Consider the following 25,718-nt stretch of genomic DNA (forward strand, 5'->3'; position numbering starts at 1 on the left):
ATGTTAAGATCACCCATGAGGATGACAATAGCAGACATAGCACACAAAGCTGTTAAAACAGTAAAAAGTTCAGCAATAAAAACACTTGATGATTTAGGAGGTATATATAAAGCAGCAATTACTGTATAATAGGTGAAGGTCCGTTGAGTTTGCCAGCTAAAAGTTCAAAGGATGGACACACTGGAAGAGGTACCGGTGACAGTTTTAAGTCCTTAACGGTAAGACCGCCTCCCCTCCCCAAAGAACGGGATTTGGAGATGCAGACAAACTCTGGAGGGAGCACTTGATTTAGATGGAAATAATCACCGGGTTGCTGCCAGACAGTAAGACATAAACAGTCCATATTAGTATCTATGATAACATCACCAATCAGTAGAGCTTTGTTAGAGATAGATCGAGTATTAAATAATCCAAACTTCAAAGCGTCTATGGACGTATATTCCGGTGATTTTACCAAAGGAATCAACATGTTGTGATTAGCACATCGCTCAGATATATGTGGACATGTGCGTCCTTCAGACCAAATTGAAGGAATAGACCCACTGCTATTCCTGCTGAGGCAAAAACGACGACGAGAGCCTTGGCAAACATACTTTGGTCATCGGAGAATGCCGCAGTGCAGCAAGAGATCAGCAGGCACTTCATAGTTTGATCAAAGTCGATACAATTCATCTGGTGAATATTTTAGTTTTGTGGATGTGACTGCATTAGATAGCAAAGTAGACATAATAATCCATGACAACCAATTGAGGTTTATCATAGTAAATTTCCAAAAGTCACCCAAGCATATTCCAGATTGGAAGCAAAGCAATGTACCCCTTGTGTATCTACTCGGCCCAATTAAAATAACATGTTAGCCAGTAGACTGTCCCCTCTGGGATTTCCACAAGCACTCAGCAATTGACAAGGGGCAGTTTCAACCACCTATTCATCAAAGCTAGTCACTTGAGCAGAGAAACAGTGAGAAAGTTTACACTTACCCACACAGGTTGCAGCCAGCAAAGAACAGTTCTACGAGGGCTCATGTTGAGGCCGAAGGAGGTAAGGGACGCAAATGCAAATTCGTGTTATTAGTTTTTAATCCAATGCAAAGGCGAAGGAAAATCCAATGCAAAAGGCAAAAAAAAAAAACGAGTAAAAAACAACTAGGAGAAAGTACACAAACAGAACACCGGCAAGCAGCGGCAGACAGAAACGCTAGTGTTCACTTCCAGTCAGCAGGTCCCTGTCTAAGAAGCACGTAGTGATTCACACACATAGAACACATAGAAAAACACATCCAAACAAAGCATTTAACATGCTACTTTAGTTACGATGGGATTTGAGAAACTAGTAAATTAAACGATTTTAAGATGAAGTTTATGCTGTTCTACTTTAATGACAAAATAAACTATGTGATTAAAGTGGAAATTTCAAGATTAAAGTTGACATTTCTGGCTTATTTCCCACTGTGTCCCGATTTTTTTTCTTTTCTTTGTACCCTAATAAGCTTTCATATGACACTCAGATGGTTGGCTACGACTCGCCTTTTCATGGTGACTTCGATATCTGACATCTTAATTTTTATTTCTGGCACTTTGCGACTTTCTGAACTTGAACTTTCCTGTTTCTCAGACACTCTATATCACTCGATCAACTTCAATTTGTTGTTTATACCACTGTTTAAACCAACAAATAGTAAGTTTTTTCCTTGCCTCCACTTGGTATTCACTGAAATTCTTCTATTTTCCCCTATGCTTTTGCCATTGCCTTTTTTACAGAAGGCTGAGCTTAAGGGCTATTTATATTGATTTGCATATTCAAAGTGGAATAATTCTGGGAGGAGTTGGGGAGTGGCAGCAGGCGCGTGCATGTGTGTTACTTTTCACTTTGACCGGGATTTATGGAGTGGAAGAACGTGGAAGTTGGCAAATGCACAGATTTACGCATCTGGATTTTTTTGTGCGTATGCAAATTTCCACTTTTGTCCTTACTCCATGTTTTAGTGTGAACTAGGCTGACCCATCTTTTAAGGCAACCGACTTTAAGTTGACCACTTCTTAAGGCAATTCAATATGTAGATCAATTTGATATTTTATACAAACTCATTAATTTGGTTATATTGCATTTGAGCGGGATTACTTTAATACTCATAGTTTCTCAAAACATGGCAGGATCTAATCAGTAATATTTTGAAATGATTTTATAAAGCACAGAGAATTCGTTGATTTAGGTATTTTTACAAGCCTTAAATTTTACACCGTTTGGCTTGCTCTCTCTCTCAGGGGTGGGGATCGATCTGTTCTTAGCATAATTCTTTTTTTTTGTAAAAACTTGATTGCTATGTATTGATTGTAATAAAATTAATAAATAATAAAAAAAAAAATACTCGTAGTTTCTGTTATTTTTGTGATGAAATTTAAACTTTTTTTCTATATTGAGGTCGCCCTTTTGAACCCCTCTGATATTTACTACGCGGTGAGGCATTTGTACTCCATCAACATTGATTATTTCCAGAGACATAATTTTGTCTGTTTTTCCAGCGCATCGTGCACAAAAGCAAGGGAACAATGGGGACGGAAGGACAATCCCGACCGCTTTTATATAGTAAGAAAGAAGAAGAAGATATCGCACAGTCTGGAGTAGAAAATCATCTTTTACCTGGAAAAACGTAACTACAAAACCCATCGTGCATTGCAAAATGGACGGGGCGTGTGTGAAACTCCATGCTACTCGCACAGTCTGGAGTAGAAAATCATCTTTTACCTGGAAAAACGAAACTACAAATCCCATCGTGCATTGCAAAATGGACGGGGTGTGTGTGAAACTCCACGCCTGCGTAGCACTCACGGGACGGAAGGACAATCCTGACGGCTTTTATATAGAAGGATTCTACGCACGGCATTATGCATGAGGCCCCTGGTGTTCCAGATTTTTCATAACAATAATTTTGTTGGTAGGGCATATTTGCCATCTGGAGGTGAGCATCTCCTGATTAAGCCTTCCGTCATTCTGTCTGCCTAATCCTGAGCTGTTAAGATTGATGACCTTTCAGTTGTTAATCAATTCTTAACTAAACAATTAAGTTTGGCCCATGTATGAAAACTGTACTGCCTAATTAGTAATTTAATAACGGATTACTTGCACTAGCATCCTGTAAGGCTAAGGCTATCATAATAGGCAACTGTGCCAGTGAGTAGCAGCACACAGCTTCACTGATAAGGGCCAAGCTGTGAACAACCATGACACAGTGCTTCACGCTTGAGAGATAGAAGAAAAAAGACAAGCGTTTAACAATGGTTTCTGTAAAAGGGATGGCTGGATGGTATTGAAGGCACTGGAGAAATCAAAAAGTATAATCCTCACAGTGCTTCCCAATTTGTCCAGGTAAGAATAAGCCTTGTGGAGCAGACAGATAACTGCATCCTCCACTCCAATCTTTATCTGATTGGCAAACTGCAGTGGGTCCTGGTGGTCTACCACAAGAGGACTTATATACTGTAGCCCAGGACCAGCCAGTTTGAGATCTTCATGATGTGAGACGTCATTGCCTCTGGTCTGTAGTCATTAGGTGAAGAAACTCCTGCCTTCTTTGAGCAGAAACATTTCAGGAGGTTCCCCACAGCAGTTGCATTTTGTGGAACCTTAAAGACAAACTGAACAGGTGACAGAGGACACCACAAAGTTTGTCAGTACTGGCTTTAAGAATTTGAGGACTGACTCAATCTGGTAGCCGAGCTTTTCCTCTCTGTAGCTTCCTCAGTTGTCTCGTTACTTGGTCTTCAGGTATGGACAGCACACACTTATGTTCAGAGTTAGACTTGTCACTGGCCATTCTAGTTGACGTGGTAAGAGCTGTTGATGTAGTAGGGTGGTGTGGGGAGACTGGGCATTGGAAGAAGGTGGCAGTGAGAGGGTAGATCTATTAAAAAATCAGTTCAGGGTATTAGCTTTGTCCACATCCCCGCCTGGCACCTGAGCCTACAATTGCTTGAGTTCAGTAATGACACTCAGTCCATTCCAGACATCCTCCATGTTATTTTGAGTGAGTTTGTCTTCTATTTTAGCTTTTTAAACTCCATTCCTTCATTTAGCTTTTTTTATTTAGCACACACTATAAGTCCTTCAGTACCTCTTTATCACTGGATTTGAATATTCTTGTTTTCTCATCACACATGCAATGCTTTTCCCAAACAGTTAGCCTGGCATTACAGATGTGGATGGGTGTTAACCAGATATCCCGGCTTTTAGACAGAGTGAGATACAAGTTAGTTGTCACTTTCTTCCATCATAGCACCATTGCTGGAACAGTCTTCTTCTTCTTTCAGCTGCTCCCTTTAGGGGTTGCCACAGCGGATCATCTTCTTCCATATCTTTCTGTCCTCATCATCTTGTTCTGTTATATCTATCACCTGCATGTCCTCTCTCACCCCATCCGTAAACCTTCTCTTAGGCCTTCCTCTTTTTCTCTTACCTGGCAGCTCTATCCTTAACATCCTTATCCCAATACACCCAGCATCTCTCCTCTGCACATGTCCAAACCAACGCAATCTCGCCTCTCTGACTTTGTCTCCCAACCATCCAACTTGAGCTGACCCTCTAATGTCCTCATTCCTAATTCTGTCCATCCTTGTCACACCCAATGCAAATCTTAGCATCTTTAACTCTGCCACCTCCAGCTCTGTCTCCTGCTTTCTGGTTAGTGCCACCGTCTCCAACCCATATAACACAGCTGGACTCACTTACGTCCTGTAGACCTTCCCTTTCACTCTTGCTGATACCGTCTGTCACAAATCACTCCTGACACTCTTCTCCACCCATTCCACCCTCACCTCTCTTCCACACTCCCCATTACTCTGTACTGTTGATCCCAAGTATTTAAACTCATCCACCTTCGCCAACTCTACCACCCTCATCCTCACCATTCCACTAACCTCCCTCTCATTTACACACATGTATTCTGTCTTGGTGGTCCTACTGACCTTCATTCTTCTCCTCTCCTCTCATATCTCCACCTCTCCAGAGTTTCCTCAACCTGCTCCCTACTATCGCTACATATCACAATGTCATCGGCAAACATCACAGTCCACGGGGACTCCTGTCTAATCTCATCTGTCAACCAGTCCATCACCATTGCAAATAAGAAATAAGAAATGATGTAATCCCACCTCCAACATGAATGCATCTGTCAATCTTACTGAAGACCTCACCACAGTCACACTCCCCTCATACATATTCTGTACAACTCTTACATACTTCTCTGCCACTCCTGACTTCCTCATACAATACCACATCTCCTCTCAAGGCAACCTGTCATATGCTTTCTCCAGGTCCACAAAGATGCAATGCAACTCCTTCTGGCCTTCTCTATACTTCTTCATCAACATCCTCAGAGAAAACATCACGTCTGTGGTGCTCTTTCTTGTCATGAAACCATACTGCTGCTCATTAATCATCACCTCACTTCTTAACTAAGCTTCCACTACTCTTTCCCATAACTGAGCTGTGGCTCATCAATTCTATCCCCCTGTAGTTACAACAGTCCTGCATGTCCCCCTTATTCTTAAATATCGGCACCAGTACACTTCTTCTCCACTCCTCAGGCATCCTCTCACTTTCCAAGATTCCATTAAACAATCTGGTTAAAAACTCCACCGTCAATCTCTCCTAAACACCTCCATTCTTCTACAGGTACAGTATGTCATCTGGATCAACGGCCTTTCCATTTTTCATCGTCTTCATAGCTGCCCTTACTTCCTCCTTGCTAATCTGTTGCACTTCCTCATTCACTATCTCCACATCATCCAACATCTTCTCTCTCTCTTGTTCTCTTCATTCATTAACCTTTTAAAGTACTCTTTCCATTTGATCAATACACTTTCCTCACTTGTGAGTATGTTTCCATCTTTATCCTTTATCACCCTAACCTGCTGCTCATCTTTCTCAGCTCGGTCCCTCTGTAGCCCCCCGGTCCTTTTCTCCCTCCTTAGTATCCAACCTCTCATATAACTCATCATACACCTTTTCTTTAGCCTTCGCCACCTCTCTCTTCACCTTGCGCCTTATCTCTCCTTGTACTCTTGTCTACTTTCCCCATCTCTCTTACTATTCCACTTCTTCTTTCCCATCCTCTTCCTCTGTATACTCTCCTGTATTTCCTCATTGCAGCACCAGGTTTCCTTTTCCTCCTTCCTCTTTCCAGATGTCATGCCAAGCACCCTTCATGCTGTCACCCTTACTACATTTGCTGTAGTTGCCCAACTGTCTGGTAACTCTTCAATGCCACCTAGTGCCTGATGAGGAAGAAGTATTATTAATATGTAATGATTATAAGTATTTAACTCACAATACCAAGGACTGCATCATCTATTAATCATGCTAAAAAACTATATGATTTGTTCTTCATTTATGTAGAAAAAGAATTAAGCATGTGCACAGAATAAGGGACTAACTTTCATTCATTTACCCTCTTGATACTAACAGAACACCCTGTGATATTATAAATCACTTCTGACCATTTCTGAATTCTTGCTTAAAACTGTTTGAGTATATTTCTTAAAACTCTGAGTGCCCTGATAACCTCTTTATTAAAAGAAGCAATATGCACATTCCAATTCAGGGAGCTATGGTAATTTATGTATAACCTCAAAATGAACTGCCACATATATATATATATATATATATATATTTTTTTTTAAATAAAAAACTACTGCTAACAGGCTGCAGGCTGTCTGATCTGACCAGTCAGTGGCACTGAGCTGAGCGGGGCTGCAGTCTCTTTGACTCACCAAGAATAAAGAAATTTCTTTTTACTTTTAATTGGTGTTTGTCGCCTGTTGTTTCCAACTTTCAGTGTCCACACTGTCTCACCTCTTCCCTAAACTCAGCCTTGCAGTCTTCCTTTTTCAACTTCCACCATTTGATCCTTGGCTCTGCCCTCACTCTCTTCCTGTTCTTGATTTCCAACATCATCCTACAGACCACCATCTTATGCTGCTTAACTACACTTTCCCCTTCCACCACTTTGCAGTCTTCAATCTCCCTCAGATCAACTCTTCTGCATAGGATGTAATCTACCTGTGTGCATCTTCCTCCACTCTTGTACATCACCCTATGTGCATCCCCCTTCTTAAAATATGTATTCACCACAGCCATGTCCATCCTTTTGGTAAAATCCACTATCCTCTGACCTTCTGTATTCCTCTCCTTGACACCATACCTACCCATCACCTCCTTGTCTCCTCTGTTCCAATCACCACTTTCTGTCCCTTGGGTACACTGTTCATCACTTCATCCAACTAACTCCAAAAATCTTCTTTCTCATCCATTGCACACCTAACTTGTGGTGCATATGCACTAACAACATTCATCATCACACCTCCAATTTCCAGCTTCATAATAATTACTCTGCCTGACACTCTTTTCACCTCCAAAACACTCTTGACATGCTGTTCCTTCAGAATAATTCCTACTCCATTTCTCCTTCTATCTACCCCATGTTAGAACAATTTGAATCCACCTCCAATCCACCTGGACTTACTCGACTTCCATTTAGTCTCTTGCTCGCACAATATATCATTCTTCCTTCTCTCCATCATATCTGCTAACTCTCTCCCCTTACCAGTCATACTGCCAACATTCAAAGTTCCTACCCTCAGGTCCCCTCTCTTTACCTTCCTCCTCTCCTTCTGCCTCCAGAAACGTCTCCCCCCTCTTCTTCTCCTTCTTCGGCCAACAGTAGCCCAATTTCTGCCAGCACCCCGTTGGCTAACAGTACTGGTGGTGATCATTGTTAACCCGGGGCTCGACCGATCCGGTATGGAAATTTGTATTGTTATCTGCATATTAATTTGGCAAAATTTTACACCAGATGCCCTTCCTGATGTAACCCTCCCCATTTATCTGGGCTTGGGACCGGCACGAAGAAACACACTGGTTTGTGCATCTCCTGTGGCTGCATTACCACCGCTGCAACAGTGCTAAAGGAAAAACAAGAGATGCTCCAGCGTTCTTCACACTAGATTTTTAAGGATGTTCCCACAAGGTAGATCTCAAGCCACAACACACTTGAGGGTTACCTTGAACAGCAGGCTGTTGTTCTCTCAGCATTTACAGACAGGAGTATTAAGAGGAACATTAAGGACATTGTTACTCTGTCTGAAGAAGATGTGAAAATAGCCAAGGATGTGATTCAGGCTCTCAAACCACTGAAAATGGTGACAGCTCTGTTTAGCGCTGAGCAGCTCTTTCAATGATGATGTCACTGAAACACACAAGTCTGGCATCCATGAAGCTGAGTGACTAAGGTTCAGCAGTTGTGAAAGATGTCAAAGCTGCCATTGCATCGGACTTGAACAACAGATACCCACCATGACTGGTCAGCACTGAGTCAGTTTCTTCATGTGAGCACTGCACCTGAGCCACATTTGAAATCTCTGACCTTAATAGCTAAATCCATTCCAAGTCAGACGGTTTTCTCTAACGTAGGGACATTGTCTCAGCACAGACAGCAAACCACTCATCCGAGAAGGTGGAAAAGAGGATGTTCTTGGAGAAGAACCTCAAACTTAATGCAAGCGTTTCCACAAAAGTGTTTGGTTAACTGAAGGCACCAACCATGGTTTGTAACTGACTGGGCTTTTATTTTATAATTTATTTTTGTTTACTTACAGTCCTTATTTATGTTTACATAGTTAATGCATGTGAAGTTAAAGTAATCTACCATGTTATTAGTGTTCTTCTCTTTAGTGTTTCAAATTGTTGGTGATCTGCAGTGGGCTGGTGCCCTGCCTGGGTTTGTTTCCTGCCTTGCACCCTGAGTTGGCTGGGATTGGCTCCAGCAGACCCTTGTGACCCTGTAGTTAGAATATAGCGGGTTGGATAATGGATGGATGGATTGTTGGTGATTTAATAAAACCCAGAAACCCAAGGTATGAACATGACTGTAGCTAATCGATATTTAACTTAAGGCAACCTCAAGGGATTAAGACCCTTATGAAGCCACAGTGTGTTTGCATGTCACGTATAATTTTGTTCCAAGTTTAACTTCCTGCTACATTTGTTTCCTTTATGCAAATTAGACATTTTGTTAAAAGAAACTGACCCAACTCTCCATTTCTCACTCTCAGTATCAATCCCAGACACCATACTGGTGTAAGAGCGGGTGTTAAGAATCCACTACTCTCCTTACCAGAATTCAAGGCCGGTTTTCTTGTCTTCATGGGCGACCTCGGTAGCGTAGCCGACTGAGTCTTCGATGTGTGGAAAGGCACAAAGAGATGGTCACCCCAGTTTTGTGGACTATTTGCCAGTTATATTTATTTCTTTAAGAACACAACTGTGGACATACCGCACTGAGCTACACAAAACCCACTTCTGTGTTTTTTTTCTATCTTTATCTCTCTCTACTCCACCCACCAAATTTCTCCTCCCTTAAACAATCTATCAATTAACTTTATTGAAATTTCCTGATATGAACTCCTGCTTACATTACTCCTTTACTCCAGATGAAATGTCCTCATTTCAGTAACATTTTTCAGAAATATAGTAAAAGTAACAACAATGTAGGTGAACCACAATCAGACCTTACCTAAACAGTAATTAAACAGTAATAATTAATTAAAGGCAGATTTCCCCATAAAATGAGAAGAGTGTTCTAACAAAATCCAAAACATCAGCAAGTAATGCTTGCACATAAACAGTGTGCAGATTTAGCATATGTCCAGTGAGCATTTAGCTCTAATCAAAACAATACTAACAATAAAACAACTTAATATAACACAAAGTCCTTAAATCTTGCAGGCATGTTCCTCTGACGTGGAGGCAAGTCATTAACACAAGGAGAAGAAGCTGATGATCCTGGGCTACCTAAACTTATGTCATTCCTGGATGAACTGGGTGGTGTGGGGATTGGGTTTGTTGTAGAGGAAGTACAGCCCTGGCTTGCAACAGTAGGATCAGGCAATTGTACTTGTGATTGAAGCTGTGTAGGAACTGAAGGTACAGCTGGTGGTACATGACTTGGAATAAGACCTGATAAGTTGTTTAAAGGTGGAGGTGAAACAAAGTTTGGGTGATGATGAGAAACCTCATGATGAGGTTTTGTAACATATGGCTTCAGTCGATTGTAATGAATAACTTTTGGTTTAGTCTGGGGTTTTGACAAATCCTGGAGCTTAAAGATGACAGGAGGGTCATTTTCAGATCATTGTAGAGGGCCAATCTAACGTGGTGCTAATTTGTTTTGACGATGTGCTGGGTTATCCATCCACTAGGTCTCCAATTCTATACGGTGTGTACTTTACATGGAGATTGTAGTACAGCTGCTGCTGTTGTTGCGCCTTATTCCTAAATGCAGTTGCAGATCTGTAGGCATTTGTAAGTCTTGCTTTCAATGAGGCTGCATATGCTGCCGGGGTGCCAGCTGTTGCAGAGGTGGAATAGCCAATTTCGTTGTCCATTATATTAAGTGGAACTCTGGCCTCCCGCCCATGAGCCAAAAAGAAAGGTGTGAAACCTGTGCTGGCATGAGTTGTTGTGTTATATGCCAATGCCACTTGAGGTAAATGATCGTCCCATTCTTGACCTAAGTCAAATAGATATTTAGCCAGTTCCTCCTTTAAGGTATGGTCATAACGTTCCACTGCTCCATCGCATTGTGCATGATAGGGAGAAGTGCGGCGCTTGTCGATTGTTAACAAGTTGCAAAGGTGTTTTATGAGGTCTGACTCAAATTGACGACCTTGGTCTGAGTGCAGGGCTTCAGGAATTCCATGTTGTGGGATAAATTGTTCAAAAATACAACGTGCAACTGAGACAGCAGTCTGATCCCTTAACGGATAGAGGTTGACAAATTTAGTATAAAGATCCATTAGCACTAACACATAATGGTGGCCTTTCGTGGAAACTGGCAATTCTGTTATATCTGCAGCAACAATCTGAAAATGCCGTTCAGGTGAAATGGAAACCAAAGGAGCCCGTGGGCGAGGTACAGAGGACCGCCTGGACTGACAAGCGGCACATTGTTGACAGTAATTAGCAATGTCTGAAGACATATAAGGCCAGTAAAAAGACTGTGTTGCTCTGTCCATTGTTTTGGCCAATACATAATGACCAGCTGCTGGGTGTCCATGAACATAATGGAGTACTTGGGGAATCAGTGAAGTAGGAATAATAATTTGTTTAACTGTTCTGTGAGAAGGTTGGCACAAGCGTCGATACAACAGTCCATTATCTAGTATAAGACGACCAAACTGTGACCATAGTTTCCTTAGATAAGGGGACGCATCATGAAGTCTCCAAAGAGGGGGCCGGTGTCCCCTCTCCAGCCAAGAGAGAACAGTTGTAAGATCAGGATCCTTCTGTTGCTGTTCAGCGATGTTTCAATCCTCTTGTATGTGCACAAGACTAGTGGTTGAAACTGGCTGTGATGTATAACTTTGAGAAGCAGTGAGCTGAAGCTGAGTGAGTGTTGAAGCAACATCAGTCTGGGTTGAAGCTGTTGCAGTTTGAGTACTTGATGTGACAGGTAATGATGACAGAGCAACCTGGGAAGGGTCAGGTGGGCGCCGAGACAGGGCATCCGCATTAAGATGTTTAGCTCCATCACGATGTATAACATGCCAGTCATAAAGGTCTAACTCGATAGACCACCGTGCCCTTCTTCCTGTGGGGTCTTGATCTAAAGGAAGCTTTTTAAGATCAACCAAGGGTTTATGGTCTGTGATGATGGTGAAGGGATGGAAAGTTAAGTAATGGCGGAAGTGACGGACTGACCAAACAATAGCAAAGAGCTCACGGTCAAATGTTGACCACTTTCTCTCTGAAGCTGAGAGCAAGTGACTAGAATATGCTATTACATGCTCTTTACCATCAATGTGTTGTGCTAAAACAGATCCAATAGCATGAAGAGAGGCATCTGTGTATAGAAAAAAAGGAATTGACAGACTGGGAAATGCCATGATTGGTGGGGATATTAAAGCCTGTTTTAGTGTGTGAAAGGCTTCATCTGCTTCAGCTGTCCAGATGAATGGCACACCTTTGTGCGTAAGGTGATGCAAAGGCTCAGCAGTGTGGGCAAACTGTTTAATGAATCATCTGTAATAGGAACAAAGGCCAAGAAAGGCTCTGACCTGAGTAGGTGATTGTGGGACAGGCCATGATGCGACTTTGTCTGTGCTTGTAGAATCTGGCTGAATGCCTTCACTTGAAATGTGGTGGCCTAAAAATGTGACAGAGGAGCGTGCCAGATGGCACTTTGTGGGTTTGAGCTTGAGCCCAGATTCACGTAAACATAGAAAAACCTTGCGTAAATGCTGAAGGTGTTGGGAGAAATCCTCACTGTAGACAATAATGTCGTCAAGATATATTAAACATATGCTCCAGTGTAAGCCACGGAGCACCAACTCCATCAAGCACTGAAAACTTGGAGGGGCATTAGAAATACCCATTGGCATCATTCTGAACTGATAAAGTCCAACACCTGTAGAGAAAGCAGGTTTCTCCTTGTCTCTTGAATCAAGTGGAATTTGCCAGTATCCTGCAGTAAGGTCAATAGTACTAAATATTCGGGAACCAGATAACCTATCCAGTGTGTCATCAACCCTGGGAAGTGGGTTAGAGTCTTTAACAGTAACTGCATTAAGGCGACGATAATCAACTCAAAATCTGTGGGTACCATCAGCTAATACGACTGGAGCTGACCATGGGCTATGAGATCCCTCAATAATATTATGCTCCAGGAGCTTCTTCACTTCCTGTTGCAACAGAACCTGGGTTGCTGGAGAAACTCTATATGGACGTAATTTGATTGGCTTAGCATCCCCCGTAAGGATACTGTGAGTGACCAGGTTTGTTCTGCCATAATCATAAGGGTGTGAGCTAAAAATATCTGAGTAGTCCCGTAGTAATGTTTCAAGTTGTATTACTTCTGCTGAAGACAAATTTGTTTCAGACATGTCTACCTGTGGCAGTGCTTCATTAGACGCATAACTAGCAGTAACTGCTGACACTAAGGTGTATTCCTCGTGTCCCTGGCCTGTGATAGAATACAGCTGGCCTAAAGGACATCCTTCACTGAGGGAAACAGGGTCTGTGGATGGATTAACAACTCTGACAAAGCCTCTAATTGTTTACTGATGTTAATGTTCTAGCGACAGCTAATGACAGCGTAGGGGAGTGGTGTGGCTCTATAATGGCAAACAAATTATTGACATGGAATGAAGCTATGCAGCTTCCCATAACAGAGACTGCAATTGCCATTTCTGACAAAGCTGGGACAGTCACTGATGAGACAAGAGTGGCGGCACACTGTATAGGGACAAGATGTTGAGGGGAGGAGAGAGCCACTGTGGTGTCGTACAATGACAAATGTGCATGCGGCAGGTTCAAGGTCACATGATGCTGGGTTAGGAAGTCCCATCCTAAAATCACAGGGTGGCTGGAAGAACGCACCACATGAAAAACATGACAAAAGGTAATGTCTCCAATATGTACAGGGGCAGTAATAGATCCCAACATATCCAAGAAGTGCCCAGTTACAGAGGTAGCAAGGACAAATGTCTTACTGATGGGCTGAGAAGACAATGTTGGAATAGATCTGCGGCAGTCATCTGTGATCAGCGAGAGCCGGAGCCAGTGTCCACTAAAGCATGGAGTTCAGCTCCAGCTATTGTGAGTTGTATAAATGGAGTAGGGCTGATGTGTGCATTTGAATCAACATTATGCGGGTGGACCGATATGTGATCAGAAACTGACTTTTGGTCCTCAATACCGGCTTCTAATAGTTTCCCTGACTATGTTTAGAGGAAGACAGAGTGTTGTCTGGTGTGGAAAAATGCACCCGTCTTGTGGGAGGTGTGTGATAGCTATCTGAAGTATGTCTCCGATGGTGTGACATAGTGGGTGAGGAGGGTCTATTTTGTCTGTAGAGGGGACCTGTGGATGGGGAAGGAGCTCTATGGGGTCTGTCACTATAATCAGAGTTAGAAGAATGTATTGCAGCATGGGCTCTGCGCTCACCTGAAGGAGAGCGGACAGGTGAATTATCATAAAAGTACTTGAAGGGAGAAAAATTATCATGGTTATCTGTTCGGGAACGGTAGACCCTTGGATGCTGAGAGGTTGGGGAGCGGCTTCGATGTTGCCGAGAACCGGGATCACCATTTTGAGGAAAGCAGTCATCATCAGAATAGGTGTAACGACGAGGTGATGAAGCTCGGAAAGATGGTGTAGAGACGTCATCATAGAGAGAGTGATTTCTTCCTGCGTAGGAATTTTTGGTAGAATTGTACCAGTCCTGACAGTGGCACCGATGGTAGTTCTGTTGTTTTGAGTGATGACCAGTGCAACAGGTAAGATCTGACATTCCACAGGCATGAGATGTGCTCCTTATTTCTTTCACTTCATGTTTAAGGTCAGAAAACCGCTGTGTGAGTTTGGCCAATCTCTCATCGGTATAGCATTTATTAGACTGTTGTAAGTCATGTAAGTCAGATCGGAGATCAGCAATAGCAGTGACTAAGTCAGTCATAGGATCAGCAGCATGGCTGTCTCTATTGTGTTGTGTGACAGTCACTGGCATGACATCTGACGGGGCAGCTATGCTGAGAGCTAACTGAGCACGTTCAGACTGCCTTGCTACTTTCAATGCAGCATCCAGTGTCACTGCACCATGCTCATGGATTTTTAGTTGAAGAGACGGATCTAATCCCGACAAAAACCGTCTAAAAATTTCACAACTTTGAGCGTCAGCAGCGTATTGTGGAAAAGCTTCAGCGACTAGGTTAGTCAAGTCTGCTGCATAAACCTCTAGTGGTTCTTTGGGTTTGCGAGGCGAGCGTTCAAGTACGTTTGAAATGTGGCCAAAAACTGCTGTCTTCCAAAAACGGTGCTCAGACTAGCTTTAGCCAGCGCGTAGTCAGCCTTTACATCGGGGGAGAGGCTCTGCCAGTATGAGAACGCCGCGCCACTGAGTTTTGTTGGGAGAAGCTTAGCCTTTTCTAACGGAGCTGCTGAAACATCCAGAGCAACTTCTAATCATTGTATCCACAAAGTAAATGGCTCAACTTCGTCGCGGGTGAAGTGTGGAGGCAATTCGACTCTAAATGGCAGTTGCGCTGCTCACAGTATCGGCGATATCCCTATGCTACGGAATAACAGCGGGTTGTTGCTCATCATCCGCCATGTTTCAGAAAAAAACGCGCAGTAGCGTGGAGAACGTAGCTCAACTTGTAAAACTGACACCAATAGTTACTAAAGTGTCCTCAAGCAATAGCGGTAATATCCACGCCGTCTATAGAAATGCAAATTAATGTCCACAAACTTAACCAACCGCCGCTGCCACCAGTGTAAGAGCGGGTGTTAAGAATCCGCTACTCTCCTTACCAGAATTCGGCGTCGGTTCTTCTTGTCTTGGGCGACCTCGGTAGCGTAGCCGACTGAGTCTTCGATGTGTGGAAAGGCACAAAGAGATGGTCACCCCAGTTTTGTGGACTATTTGCCAGTTATATTTATTTCTTTAAGAACACAACTGTGGACATACCGCACTGAGCTACACAAAAACCACTTCTGTGTTTTTTTTCTATCTTTATCTCTCTCTACTCCACCCACCAAATTTCTCCTCCCTTAAACAATCTATCAATTAACTTTATTGAAATTTCCTGATATGAACTCCTGCTTACACTGGTTAGTCTTGTTAAAGACTGAGATAGCATTTCAATAAAATATAAAAAAGATTTTAAAGAATCTACCCTTTAAAGATCCTAGGAAACTGTGGGAATGGGACCTTTCAATTGGAATTCCCAAAATGGAGTGGAACTGAGACATCCAGAGCATCCACTTCAGTTCTAGAAGCTCCAAGCATTCCATAATTTAATTGAAGGTCTTTCATTGATCCAATTTAAAATTGTCTAAAATGTACCGAGGATTGGACCCTACCTGTGAGCGCTGCCATCTGCAGCAACTCCAGACTTGGCCGTTTGTCCATTAGCAGTGATATTTGTTGTACTCCTGGATAGCATCAAAGTAAATGAGAAGAAATTTATTGTGACAGTTGGAACCACACCATTAGCACAAATACTGGGAGAATCCCAGCCCACCTGCCATAACTCAGCAGGTAAGCGACATTCTCCGTTATCTCAAAGGAGAAAAAAATCTAATTATTGTGTAGAGGATATGGGAGCCTAAACATTTTCAAAAAATGACAAGAATTTGTTAAAGTTCTGTTTGAATAAACAAGCTTGGCCTGTTATTAACTCTTTAATTTCATTAATGGTTTTACCATTTCATAAAAAAACATTAAAAGCAAACAGACCAATTATTTTCCTTTGTACCCTTGCACTCTTCTGCTTCTTTGTATTTGGGTTGGGGTTGTATCTCATTTTGTTTTCTTTTCTATTTGTTGTTCGCTTTTATTGTATTTAATTCAAACAAAATGGTTCTATATGGTATGCTGTTTTTTTGTTTGATTAGTAGCATGTGATTGTAATGTTGTTTTTTGAAAATAAAATATATACAGGTATATAAAAAAAGAAATTCAAATAGTCACAAGCAAGAAGATCATAGCACATAGCAACAAGTAATGCTACTCTGGTGGACCTGCACCTTTAAACAGAATATAAAGGCAGCGGGTAACCCTCCAGCAGTGGTCCTAAATAAAGGAAAGAGACAGAGTAGCTAAATACATAAAAGTATAAAGAAAAATACATATATACTAAACAAGTGATGTATAAATATTCAGAACACAACATGCTAGGAGACCACAAGATAATAAACAAAATAAAATTCAAAAACCACAGAACTGTAAAATAGAAGAAAACACGCCAGGACCAGGGATGAGCTCCTCCTTAATCTTTAACAGATAAACAGAACATGTGGGTAAGAGTGAAGTTTGATGACTGTGACTCCCGGACGTGGACAGCCTCCCTAACCTGGACACATGCAGAGGCAGGACACAGGCTCAACTCAATACCTGTGTTTATTTACAGCTTTGTGCACAAAATACCAACACTGCAACACACCAATACACGGTCCCATCTTGCCACCAGTCCATCTGGCTCCATTCCTTCTCAGACTCTCCTCTTCCTCCCAACTCTGGGCCTTCAATGGAGTTAGGCGGCTCCTCTTATTCAGGTCCCGGGAGTGTACCAGGTGGCTCATCAGTATTACCTGGAATCACTCCCAGGTGTCCTGGAGGTGCTTTATAGGGCTCTGCAGCTCCCCCTGGTGAACCCCACGAAACCCAACAGGACTTCACCAAACTCCAGCTCCTGACATGCCCTGTGGGAATATGTGGTGCCACAGCAGCCCAGGAGGGCTACCCTCTAGTGTCCCAGGGGAGGTATTGCCTCACCAATACCCTCTCACTTGGTCCTTCCACTCTGTTGGCTTTCAGGTAGTGACTGTGGCCGCCCATCACATGATGTTACGACCAGTGAATTGAAAGGAGCAGAAAAAATGACAGAAATGGAGCTGAGTTATCTTTAAATTTCAATGTGTTCTTGTGTTATTCTAGAAATTGCAAGCTGCTTAAGCTGAATGTTTTAGCTGACATTTATGTGTGGTGAACACTGATAAAAATATTCTTTTCATTTTGCTTTTTAATGTTTTCCTCATTTTAATGTTCAGGTTGTTTAAATACTTGTTCTTGTTAACACTAGAATCCCTGAAGCCTACAAAAAAACTCATAATCCCGGGCCACCTTAAATTCCCTTGCACCTCCTTACCAGAGTCTTTGTTTTGCAAATGTGTCGATCAGCACAAGCAGCAGGCAGCCTGCTCACTCCCATCGAGGCAGCTGAAGTCCAGTCAGACATAAATAGAAAGTCTGGGAGTGACGTGTCTGGAACTGTATGGGGTAAATAATATATCATTATTTGAAATACATGCATTTCATGTTTGTTCTGTGTCTACAACAATCTGTGTAAATGTAGGATGACAGGAAATGCAAAACAAAAATTATAGTAATAATGTCGAAGTGAAGTGTATGTAAATGTATGTTTTTATTCTATAATAGTAATTATAATAGCAGTGAAAGTGTTTCTTTGATATTTGGATTTCAGTCTTCACACATTATACACTTTTAGTCAGCATTTTGTCATTAATATAACATGAAAAAGTTTCTGTTCTAGTTATGTGTTCAGCATTTCTTGCCTCACATTTCCTGTGACCCTACATTTACCCAAATCTTTGTAGACACGGAACACACATGAAATGTACTGTATGTATTCCAAATTACAATGTATTATTTATTCTAGAAAATTCCAGACACCTCACACCCAAATAAACAGACTTGAGCTCTGAGAATTTTGTATCCGACTTCAGCTGCATTGGTGTGGAAGATGAGATAGCAGGCTACTTGTTGCTTGTGCTGATTGACACATTTACAAAACAAAAGACACTGATGGAGAGGTGTGAAGGAATTTAAGGTGGGCCGGAATTACGGATATTTTCGTAGGCTTCAAGGATTCTAGTGTTAAAGTCACATTTCCATCCCACCCTCTGTGTCATCGGTGCCCATTCAAATTTCCCAGCACACTCATTAATCTCCCCTTTGACTGTCCTGCTGCTTTTCTTTTGTTTGTCTGTACCTCTCTTACCAAGGTCCTGTCCTTTCATGCTCATACCTTTTGGAAATTTCTGTTCTCTTTCTGTCTCTCCGTTATTTTTCCAGTGAAGGCTTTTTTTTCTCGGTACAATGGCTGCCAAGCTCACAGTGGTGTCCAGATGGATGGATTAATGAATCGCCTCCTGCTACCATAGTTAAAAGGACAGATGAAGGTGGAGGACATGACAGCCAAATCTCAGTGCTGAGCTTGTTTCTCTTTGTTCGTCTCTACTCTGTCATTGGCATGTCGGGGACCTCTGGGGATCATACTGGCAGTGCAGTGTTAGCATTCCTGGGCTGTGGAGGTGGGCACTACTGGGGTTTTTGTCTTGTAAATATACTTCATTATTAGCTTAATTTAGTTTTTTTCCTTTTTTATTCCAATAATCTGATACAGAAAAAGTCACATTTTAATTTTCTATTTTTACACAGCAGTTGACATTCTCCCCATCTGGAACTTGCGCAAGGAAATTGGTAAGCAGAAGGTTTAATTCAAATTTATAGAAGCACAAAAAAAAAATAAATAAAAGTTAAGAAGTAATGTTTGAAAAGTGGCAGATTCCTGTTTTATACTTCTTAACAGAGGTTCTGGTAGTTAATATGTCCATCCAAACCTGCATAAAGTTCTCCAAAAAATTAGAAAGAGCATGTTTTGTTATTGATGTGGAAGGGATGTATGACAGCTGTGATGTTTCCACGTTGAAGGCCAGCAGGGCACAGCCTTGTTTTTTTTTTATTCAAAAAGAGGTCTACATAATGGAGTAAACATCACATTGAGAACTGCTTAAGACCACATGTGACAGAACAAGGGGACAAAGTTGATCATCACAAGTGAAAAACTTTAAACCAAACAGAACAACACAACATCAGACTTGTTAATCTTAGCTTAGTTACAAGAACTCATCAAAGCCATCATCAGTCAGACGTACCGTACATCCACGGAACAAGGGAGGCTTTAAAAGCTTCTTAAACACTCTGAGGGAGTGAGCAGTTGGTATGGAGGTGGGCTGCTTGCTTCACCAGACAGGAGCTACTCATGCAGAGAGTCTTGATTGAGATTTGATGCCAGGCAGAGGTGTCATCACCAGACCCCATTCATAAGTAGAGCTCAGTTGCTGAAGACTGGTCTCCATATACAAAGGTGATGGTGTTGTGGCGAAAAATTGTCACCAAAAGGCTTTTACCTGAAATGAAGGATATTAGGACTCAGGATAGGCAAACAGAGTTCATAGCTTTATTGCAATAAAACGATAACTCGGACTCAACCCAATTCGGCCAAATCGAACTGAGCCCCGAACATGCCAAATATCACAGTTTATATAATAATTTCTTATCATTCCAACCTCGCTCAAATTAGCTCATTTGCTGTTTTTCTCTGACTCCCCTCTGCACCTATCTGGCCGATACCTCGAGTTCTCATGGGAACCATTATTATCTCCTGACTTCCCCCTGCAGCTGGCATCCGGTATTTTTACTGTCTATTGTCCATCTTTAGTTTCTGTTTTGCTTATTTTGATTGGCTTCGGCTGGACAAATGTTCCTTCTTCCATATTTGGGCATTCTCTTATTATTTCCCCTTCCTTGGCCCTTAAGCTATTTTATATTTGGCAGCTGAAGCTAAGCTTTAATTAAAAAGAAATATGGCATGTACCTTTACTTAAACATTTGCGTGGCATGCCTGACTTGCATTAATTTCTGCACTAAGGTTAATGCTTATACATTTCTATATTTATTTATGCTAATACATAAGTGTACTATTTTTATATTCGGTACATTACATCATCTTGACCTCGTTTGTAGCAATGTCCTTGCTGTTTCTGCTAACTCACTATTCCAGGTGGCTTCTCATGTGCCTACCATGACCATTTTTTTATATTATGTCATCGGTATCGTTCCTTGCTTCCTAACCTTCGAACAACAGGTGTCCATGTTTCCCCCTTCTTCTGTCCTTGATAGTTTCTGTGCCTCATTCTCTTTCTATTCTCTTCTTCCTTTCCCAATATTGGTAATTTTGCTTCAAGCTTAAAAATAATGCAATATGACTAATGTCTTTAATTTATCTATTGACTTGACATATCTTATTTGCTTGACATTCTAATTTATGCTAAATCTAATGTTTCAGAAGCTGTTAATTACTTTTATGGCTATTTATGCTAATATATGCTATTTGTGCTAATATATAAATTTTTATCTTCCATAATGGCTACTCTGTAGTTGAAACACACCCTCCGGTCCCCCTTTTTAAAGAGGGGGACCACCACCCCGGTCTGCCAATCCAGAGGCACTGTCCCCGATGTCCATGCAATGTTGCAGAGACGTGTCAACCAAGATAGTCCTACAACATCTAGAGCCTTGAGGAACTCTGGGCGTATCTCATCCACCCCTGGGGCCCTGCCACCAAGGAGTTTTTTGACCACCTTGGTGACCTCAGTCCTAGAGATTGGGTAGCCCACCTCAGACTCCCCAGGCTCTGTTTCCTCATTGGAAGGCATGTTAGTTAGATTGAGGAGGTCTTTGAAGTACTCCCCCCTCCAACCCGCAATGTCCCGAGTTGAGGTCAGCAGTGCACCATCCCCACCATATACTGTGTTGACACTGCACTGCTTCCCCCCTCCTGAATAGACCAGAATCTCCTCAAAGCCATCCGAAAGTCGTTCTCCATGGCCTCCCCAAAATCCTCCCATGCCCGAGTTTTTACCTCAGCAACCACCGAAGCCGCATTCCGCTTGGCATGTTGATACCTATTAGCTGCCTGCAGAGTCCCACAGGACAAAAGAGTCCGGTAGGACTCCTTCTTCAGCTTGACGGCATCACTGCCGGTGTCCTTCAACAGGTTCGGGGATTAGCGCCGCGACAGGCACCCACCACCTTACGGCCACAGCTCCGGTCAGCCGCCACAACAATAGAGACAAGGAACATGGCCCATTCAGACTCAATGTCCCCCACCTCCCTCGGGATGTGGTCGCAGTTCTGCCGGAGGTGGGAGTTGAAGCTACTTCTGACAGGGGATTCTGCCAGATGTTCCCAGCAGACCCTCACAACACGTTTGAGCCTACCAGGCCTAACCGGCATCCTTCCCCCACCAAGGTGGGTGATCAGTTGACAGCTCCGTCCCTCTCTTCACCCGAGTGTCCAAGACATGTGGCCACAAGTCCGACGACACAACCACAAAGTCGATCATCGAACTGAGGCCTAGGGTGTCCTGGTGCCAAGTGCACATATGAACACCCCTTTGCTTGAACATGGTGTTCGTTATGGACATTCTGTGACGAGCACAGAAGTCTAATAACAAAAGGCCGCTCGGGTTCAGATTGGGGGGCCATTCCTCCCAATCACGCCCTTTCCAGGTCTCACTGTCATTGCTCACGTGAGCATTGAAGTCTCCCAGCAGTGTGAGAGAGTCCCCAGAAGGTATGCCCTCTAGCGCCCTGTCCAGGGACTCCAAAAAGGGTGGGTACTCCAAACTGCTGTTCGGTGCATACGCACAAACAACAGTCAGGACCCGTCCCCCCACCCGATGTACAGGCTATAAGTTGGGGAGCAATGAGTATGCCCACTCCCGCTTGGCGCCTCTCACCAGTGGGAACTCCAGAGTGGTAGAGAGTCCAGCCATTCTCAAGGAGATTTATTCCAGAGTCCAAGCTGTGCGTTGAGGTGAGCCCGACTATATCTAGCCAGAACCTCTCGACCTTGCGCACTAGCTCAGGCTCCTTCCCCTTCAGAGATGTAACATTTTGCGTCCCAAGAGCCAGCTTCTGTTGCCGAGGATCGGACCGCCAAGGTCCCTGCCTTCAGCCACCACCCAACTCACACTGCACCCAACCTCCTTGGCCCCTCCCATAGGTGTTGAGCCCATGAGAAGGGGGACCCACGTTGCCTCTTCGGGCTGTGCCCGGCTGAGCCCCATGGGTGCAGGCCCGGCCACCAGGTTCTCGCCATCGAGCTCCACCTCCAGGACTCCCTGGTAAGGGCTGTTCGGTCCCTGTACAATCAGTGTCAGAGCTTGGTCCGCATTGCTGGCAGTAAGTCGAGCCTGTTTCCAGTGAGAGTTGGACTCCGCCAGGGCTGCCCTTTGTCACCGATTCTGTTCATAACTTTTATGGACAGAATTTTTAGGCGCAGCCAGGGTGTTAAGGAGGTCCGGTTTGGTGGACTTAGGATTGGGTCACTGCTTTTTGCAGATGATGTTGTGCTGTTTGCTTTATCAGGCCGTGATCTTCAGCTCTCTCTGGATCGGTTCGCAGCTGAGTGTGAAGCGGCTGGGATGGGAATCAGCACCTCCAACTCCGAGACCATGGTTCTCAGCTGGAAAAGAGTGGAGTGCCCTCTCAGGGTTGGGGGAGAAATCCTGCCCCAAGTGGAGGAGTTCAAGTATCTCGGGGTCTTGTTCACGAGTGAGGGAAGAATGGAGCGTGAGATCGACAAGCAGATCGGTGCGGCGTCCACAGTGTTGCAGGCTCTGCATCGGTCTATCGTGGTGAAAAATGAGCTGAGCCTTAATGCAAAGCTCTCAATTTACAAGTCGATCTACGTTCCTACCCTCACCTATGGTGATGAGCTATGGGTAGTGACCGAAAGAACACGATCGCAAATACAAGCGGCTGAAATGAGTTTCCTCCGGCAGGGTGTCTGGGATTTCCCTTAAAGATATGGTGAGATGCTCAGTCATCCGGGAGGGGCTCAGAGTAGAGCTGCTGCTCCTCCGCATCGAGAGGAGTCAGATGAGGTGGCTCAGGCATCTGATCAGGATGCCTCCTGGACGCCTCCCTGGTGAGGTGTTCTGGGCACGTCCAACCGGGAGGAGGCCCTGGGGAAGACCCAGGACACCCTGGAGGGACTATGTCTCCCAGCTGGCCTGGGATACGCCTCAGGATTCTCCCAGAAGAGCTAGTAGATGTGGCCGGGGAGAGGGAACTCTGGGTATCTCTAATCAAGCTGCAACCCCCGCGACCCGACCTCGGATAAGCGGAAGAGGATGGATGGATGGATGGATGAATAATGGCTACTCTGTAGACAACCATCAATGATTTCAAGTTAATGTGTACTGTTACAGAGAGCCAATGTGGACATCAGTAAAGTTCAGTGACATGACGTGCTGCTGCATTATTAACCATCTGCAGTGGCTTGCGGGCACTTGCTAGTATTCCTGCCAGTAGAGATTTGCAGTAGTCTTGATATGCCAAGACCAAAGCCAGGACCAGCGATTGTGCTGCATACTCCATCTGATATGATCTGAACTTGTGGGTGTTATACAAATAGAATCTACGAGACCAAGTGACAGTTACAACATGATCAGAAAAGGACAGCTGGTCATCGATCACCGCCCCAAGGTTGCATACCAACTTGGCGAATGCTAGCGATAGTGAGGCGAGCTGAACAGAGATGGCGTGTTGCATAGACAGGCAGGCAGGAATAACAAGAAGGTCTGCCTTTGTTAGCTTGAGCTGGAGATGGTGCTGCTTCCTTCAGGATGAGATATGAGTGAGATTCTAACTTATTACTAAAGTGTTTAGTACAGCCCTCAGCTTTGTCTTCTTGGATGTTATTTCCAGTTTTTCATCCTATTCTCCAATGTCATTTCTTATTCCTTTTTGTAGAAGTTGAAATTATCTTTGTGCTAGGTGCTGCCCAGCTATTTCTGGCTCATGGCTCTAACTTTATTGGCCTGTCGTGTTCTCGATTTCCCCTTTGCTGTAGGCACACACATAGCCTGAAATCTCCAGTTTAGCATTGGGTCCTGAAGGCAGGAGCTTCGCTTTTAAATGGCTGCTGTCTTTTTTTTAATTCCACACTTGCACTTTTGTTCTGAGATTTTTCAGTCAAGGCTATTGCAGTGTGATCCAGAAAAGAACTACAAAAGTCCAGGATCATTTGCTCCATTAAAAGTAACCACAGACACCTGAAAATAAAAAGGAGATCAATATGAGGAATATATTGACCACAAGAGATGACACTGAGTGCCATCTCGACCTTTACCCACCACTGAGGAGGGCTGTCTGCTGGCACTGCACTAGAAAAGCCCACATGTGATCCTTCCATTTTGTGGAAAACACACCAGTAGTTTGAGGCTCCTGTTTCAAAGAAGCACATCACGTATCACATGAGTGTTCTGTCTGTGTTATTGTGGCTTTCCTTTTCTGCTTCAAAGCTTCAGTATTTGTTTGATTCTAAACTTGAGGTGTTGCTGATTCACTTTAGGCTTTTCATGGCCAAGAGATTTTCCTCGAAGCTGGTGATTGGTGATTCTATGGCTGCATTTCGTCAGATGATGCCAGTGTTAGCGGGTTTCAGGTTGATCTGATGCAACTCGAGACAGACAGGCAGCAGCATCCCACTGTCCGAGTGATTTTTATGATGTGAAAGGAGTGTGAACTTGCATGTCACGCTAGTCATTAATCAAAATGGGACAGACATGAGTAGTAAGGTTAGATCATGGTGATGCTGGGCACAATGTTCATGTCAAAGTTGCCACTGAATAGTAAATGTAGTATATGGACATATTGGCCTTCAAGAGGTTATACTCTGGTTGGTCTTGACCTCTGGATGTTTCTGGAAAATTCAGCTGATGGTAGAAATGCTCATCTTATCCAAATCTGAATGTAATGTGTCCTCTTTACACTGCAAATCATTTTTCAGGTTCTGATTAATCCCATCATCCTGTCCTTTGCACTCTGAGTGGTACCTTGAAGTTTAACTTTACGCCAAACTCTGTTGGGCCCCAATTCCTCCTTGGGATTAATAAAGTATCTATCTATCTATCTATCTATATATCTCTCTATCTATCTATCTGTCTGTCTATCATAAGCAAAACTGAGTTTGAGCATTCATGTAGCCAAACATTTATTCTTTATGAAGAGCTGCATTAATTCTTCAGCAGGCAGTAAATAAAGTAGTTAACCTTTAAAATATGTCCACTAATAGCAGAATAGTGGTAAGACCTTATGAAGATGGCAGGTCAAATAACAAACCCTTGGTGATATCTTCCCATACACAGTTTTGTAACAACCATGATGGGTAATGGCTGTTAAGTTTGGCTCCATCGTGTATTTCACAGGCGCTAACATAATTATCTGTATCTACATGACAGTAGACCACCAATCTTGTCTTCAAAATTCCTAGATGACCAGACTTGGAG

General features: G+C 43.2%; 2 protein-coding genes across 4 annotated transcripts in view; both read left to right on the forward strand.

Moving 5' to 3' along the window:
* LOC120521464 (butyrophilin-like protein 2) overlaps window positions 1-18,851 on the forward strand; it is a 113,724-nt gene extending 94,873 nt beyond the window's left edge. For both annotated transcript variants that reach the window (XM_039743064.1, XM_039743067.1), the window contains exon 11: window positions 18,650-18,851. In XM_039743064.1, the coding sequence (XP_039598998.1) occupies window positions 18,650-18,738 (89 nt within the window). In that variant the 3' untranslated portion in view covers window positions 18,739-18,851. The remainder of the gene's footprint in view (window positions 1-18,649) is intronic.
* A 126-nt stretch (window positions 18,852-18,977) lies between these two features.
* Window positions 18,978-25,718, forward strand: part of LOC120521437 (NACHT, LRR and PYD domains-containing protein 3-like) — a 58,992-nt gene continuing 52,251 nt past the window's right edge. For both annotated transcript variants that reach the window (XM_039743048.1, XM_039743041.1), the window contains exon 1: window positions 18,978-19,057. The gene's annotated coding sequence lies outside the window, so the exon portion shown is untranslated. The remainder of the gene's footprint in view (window positions 19,058-25,718) is intronic.

This window comes from Polypterus senegalus, chromosome 2 (genome assembly GCF_016835505.1).
Source record: "Polypterus senegalus isolate Bchr_013 chromosome 2, ASM1683550v1, whole genome shotgun sequence".
Lineage (NCBI taxonomy): Eukaryota > Metazoa > Chordata > Cladistia > Polypteriformes > Polypteridae > Polypterus > Polypterus senegalus.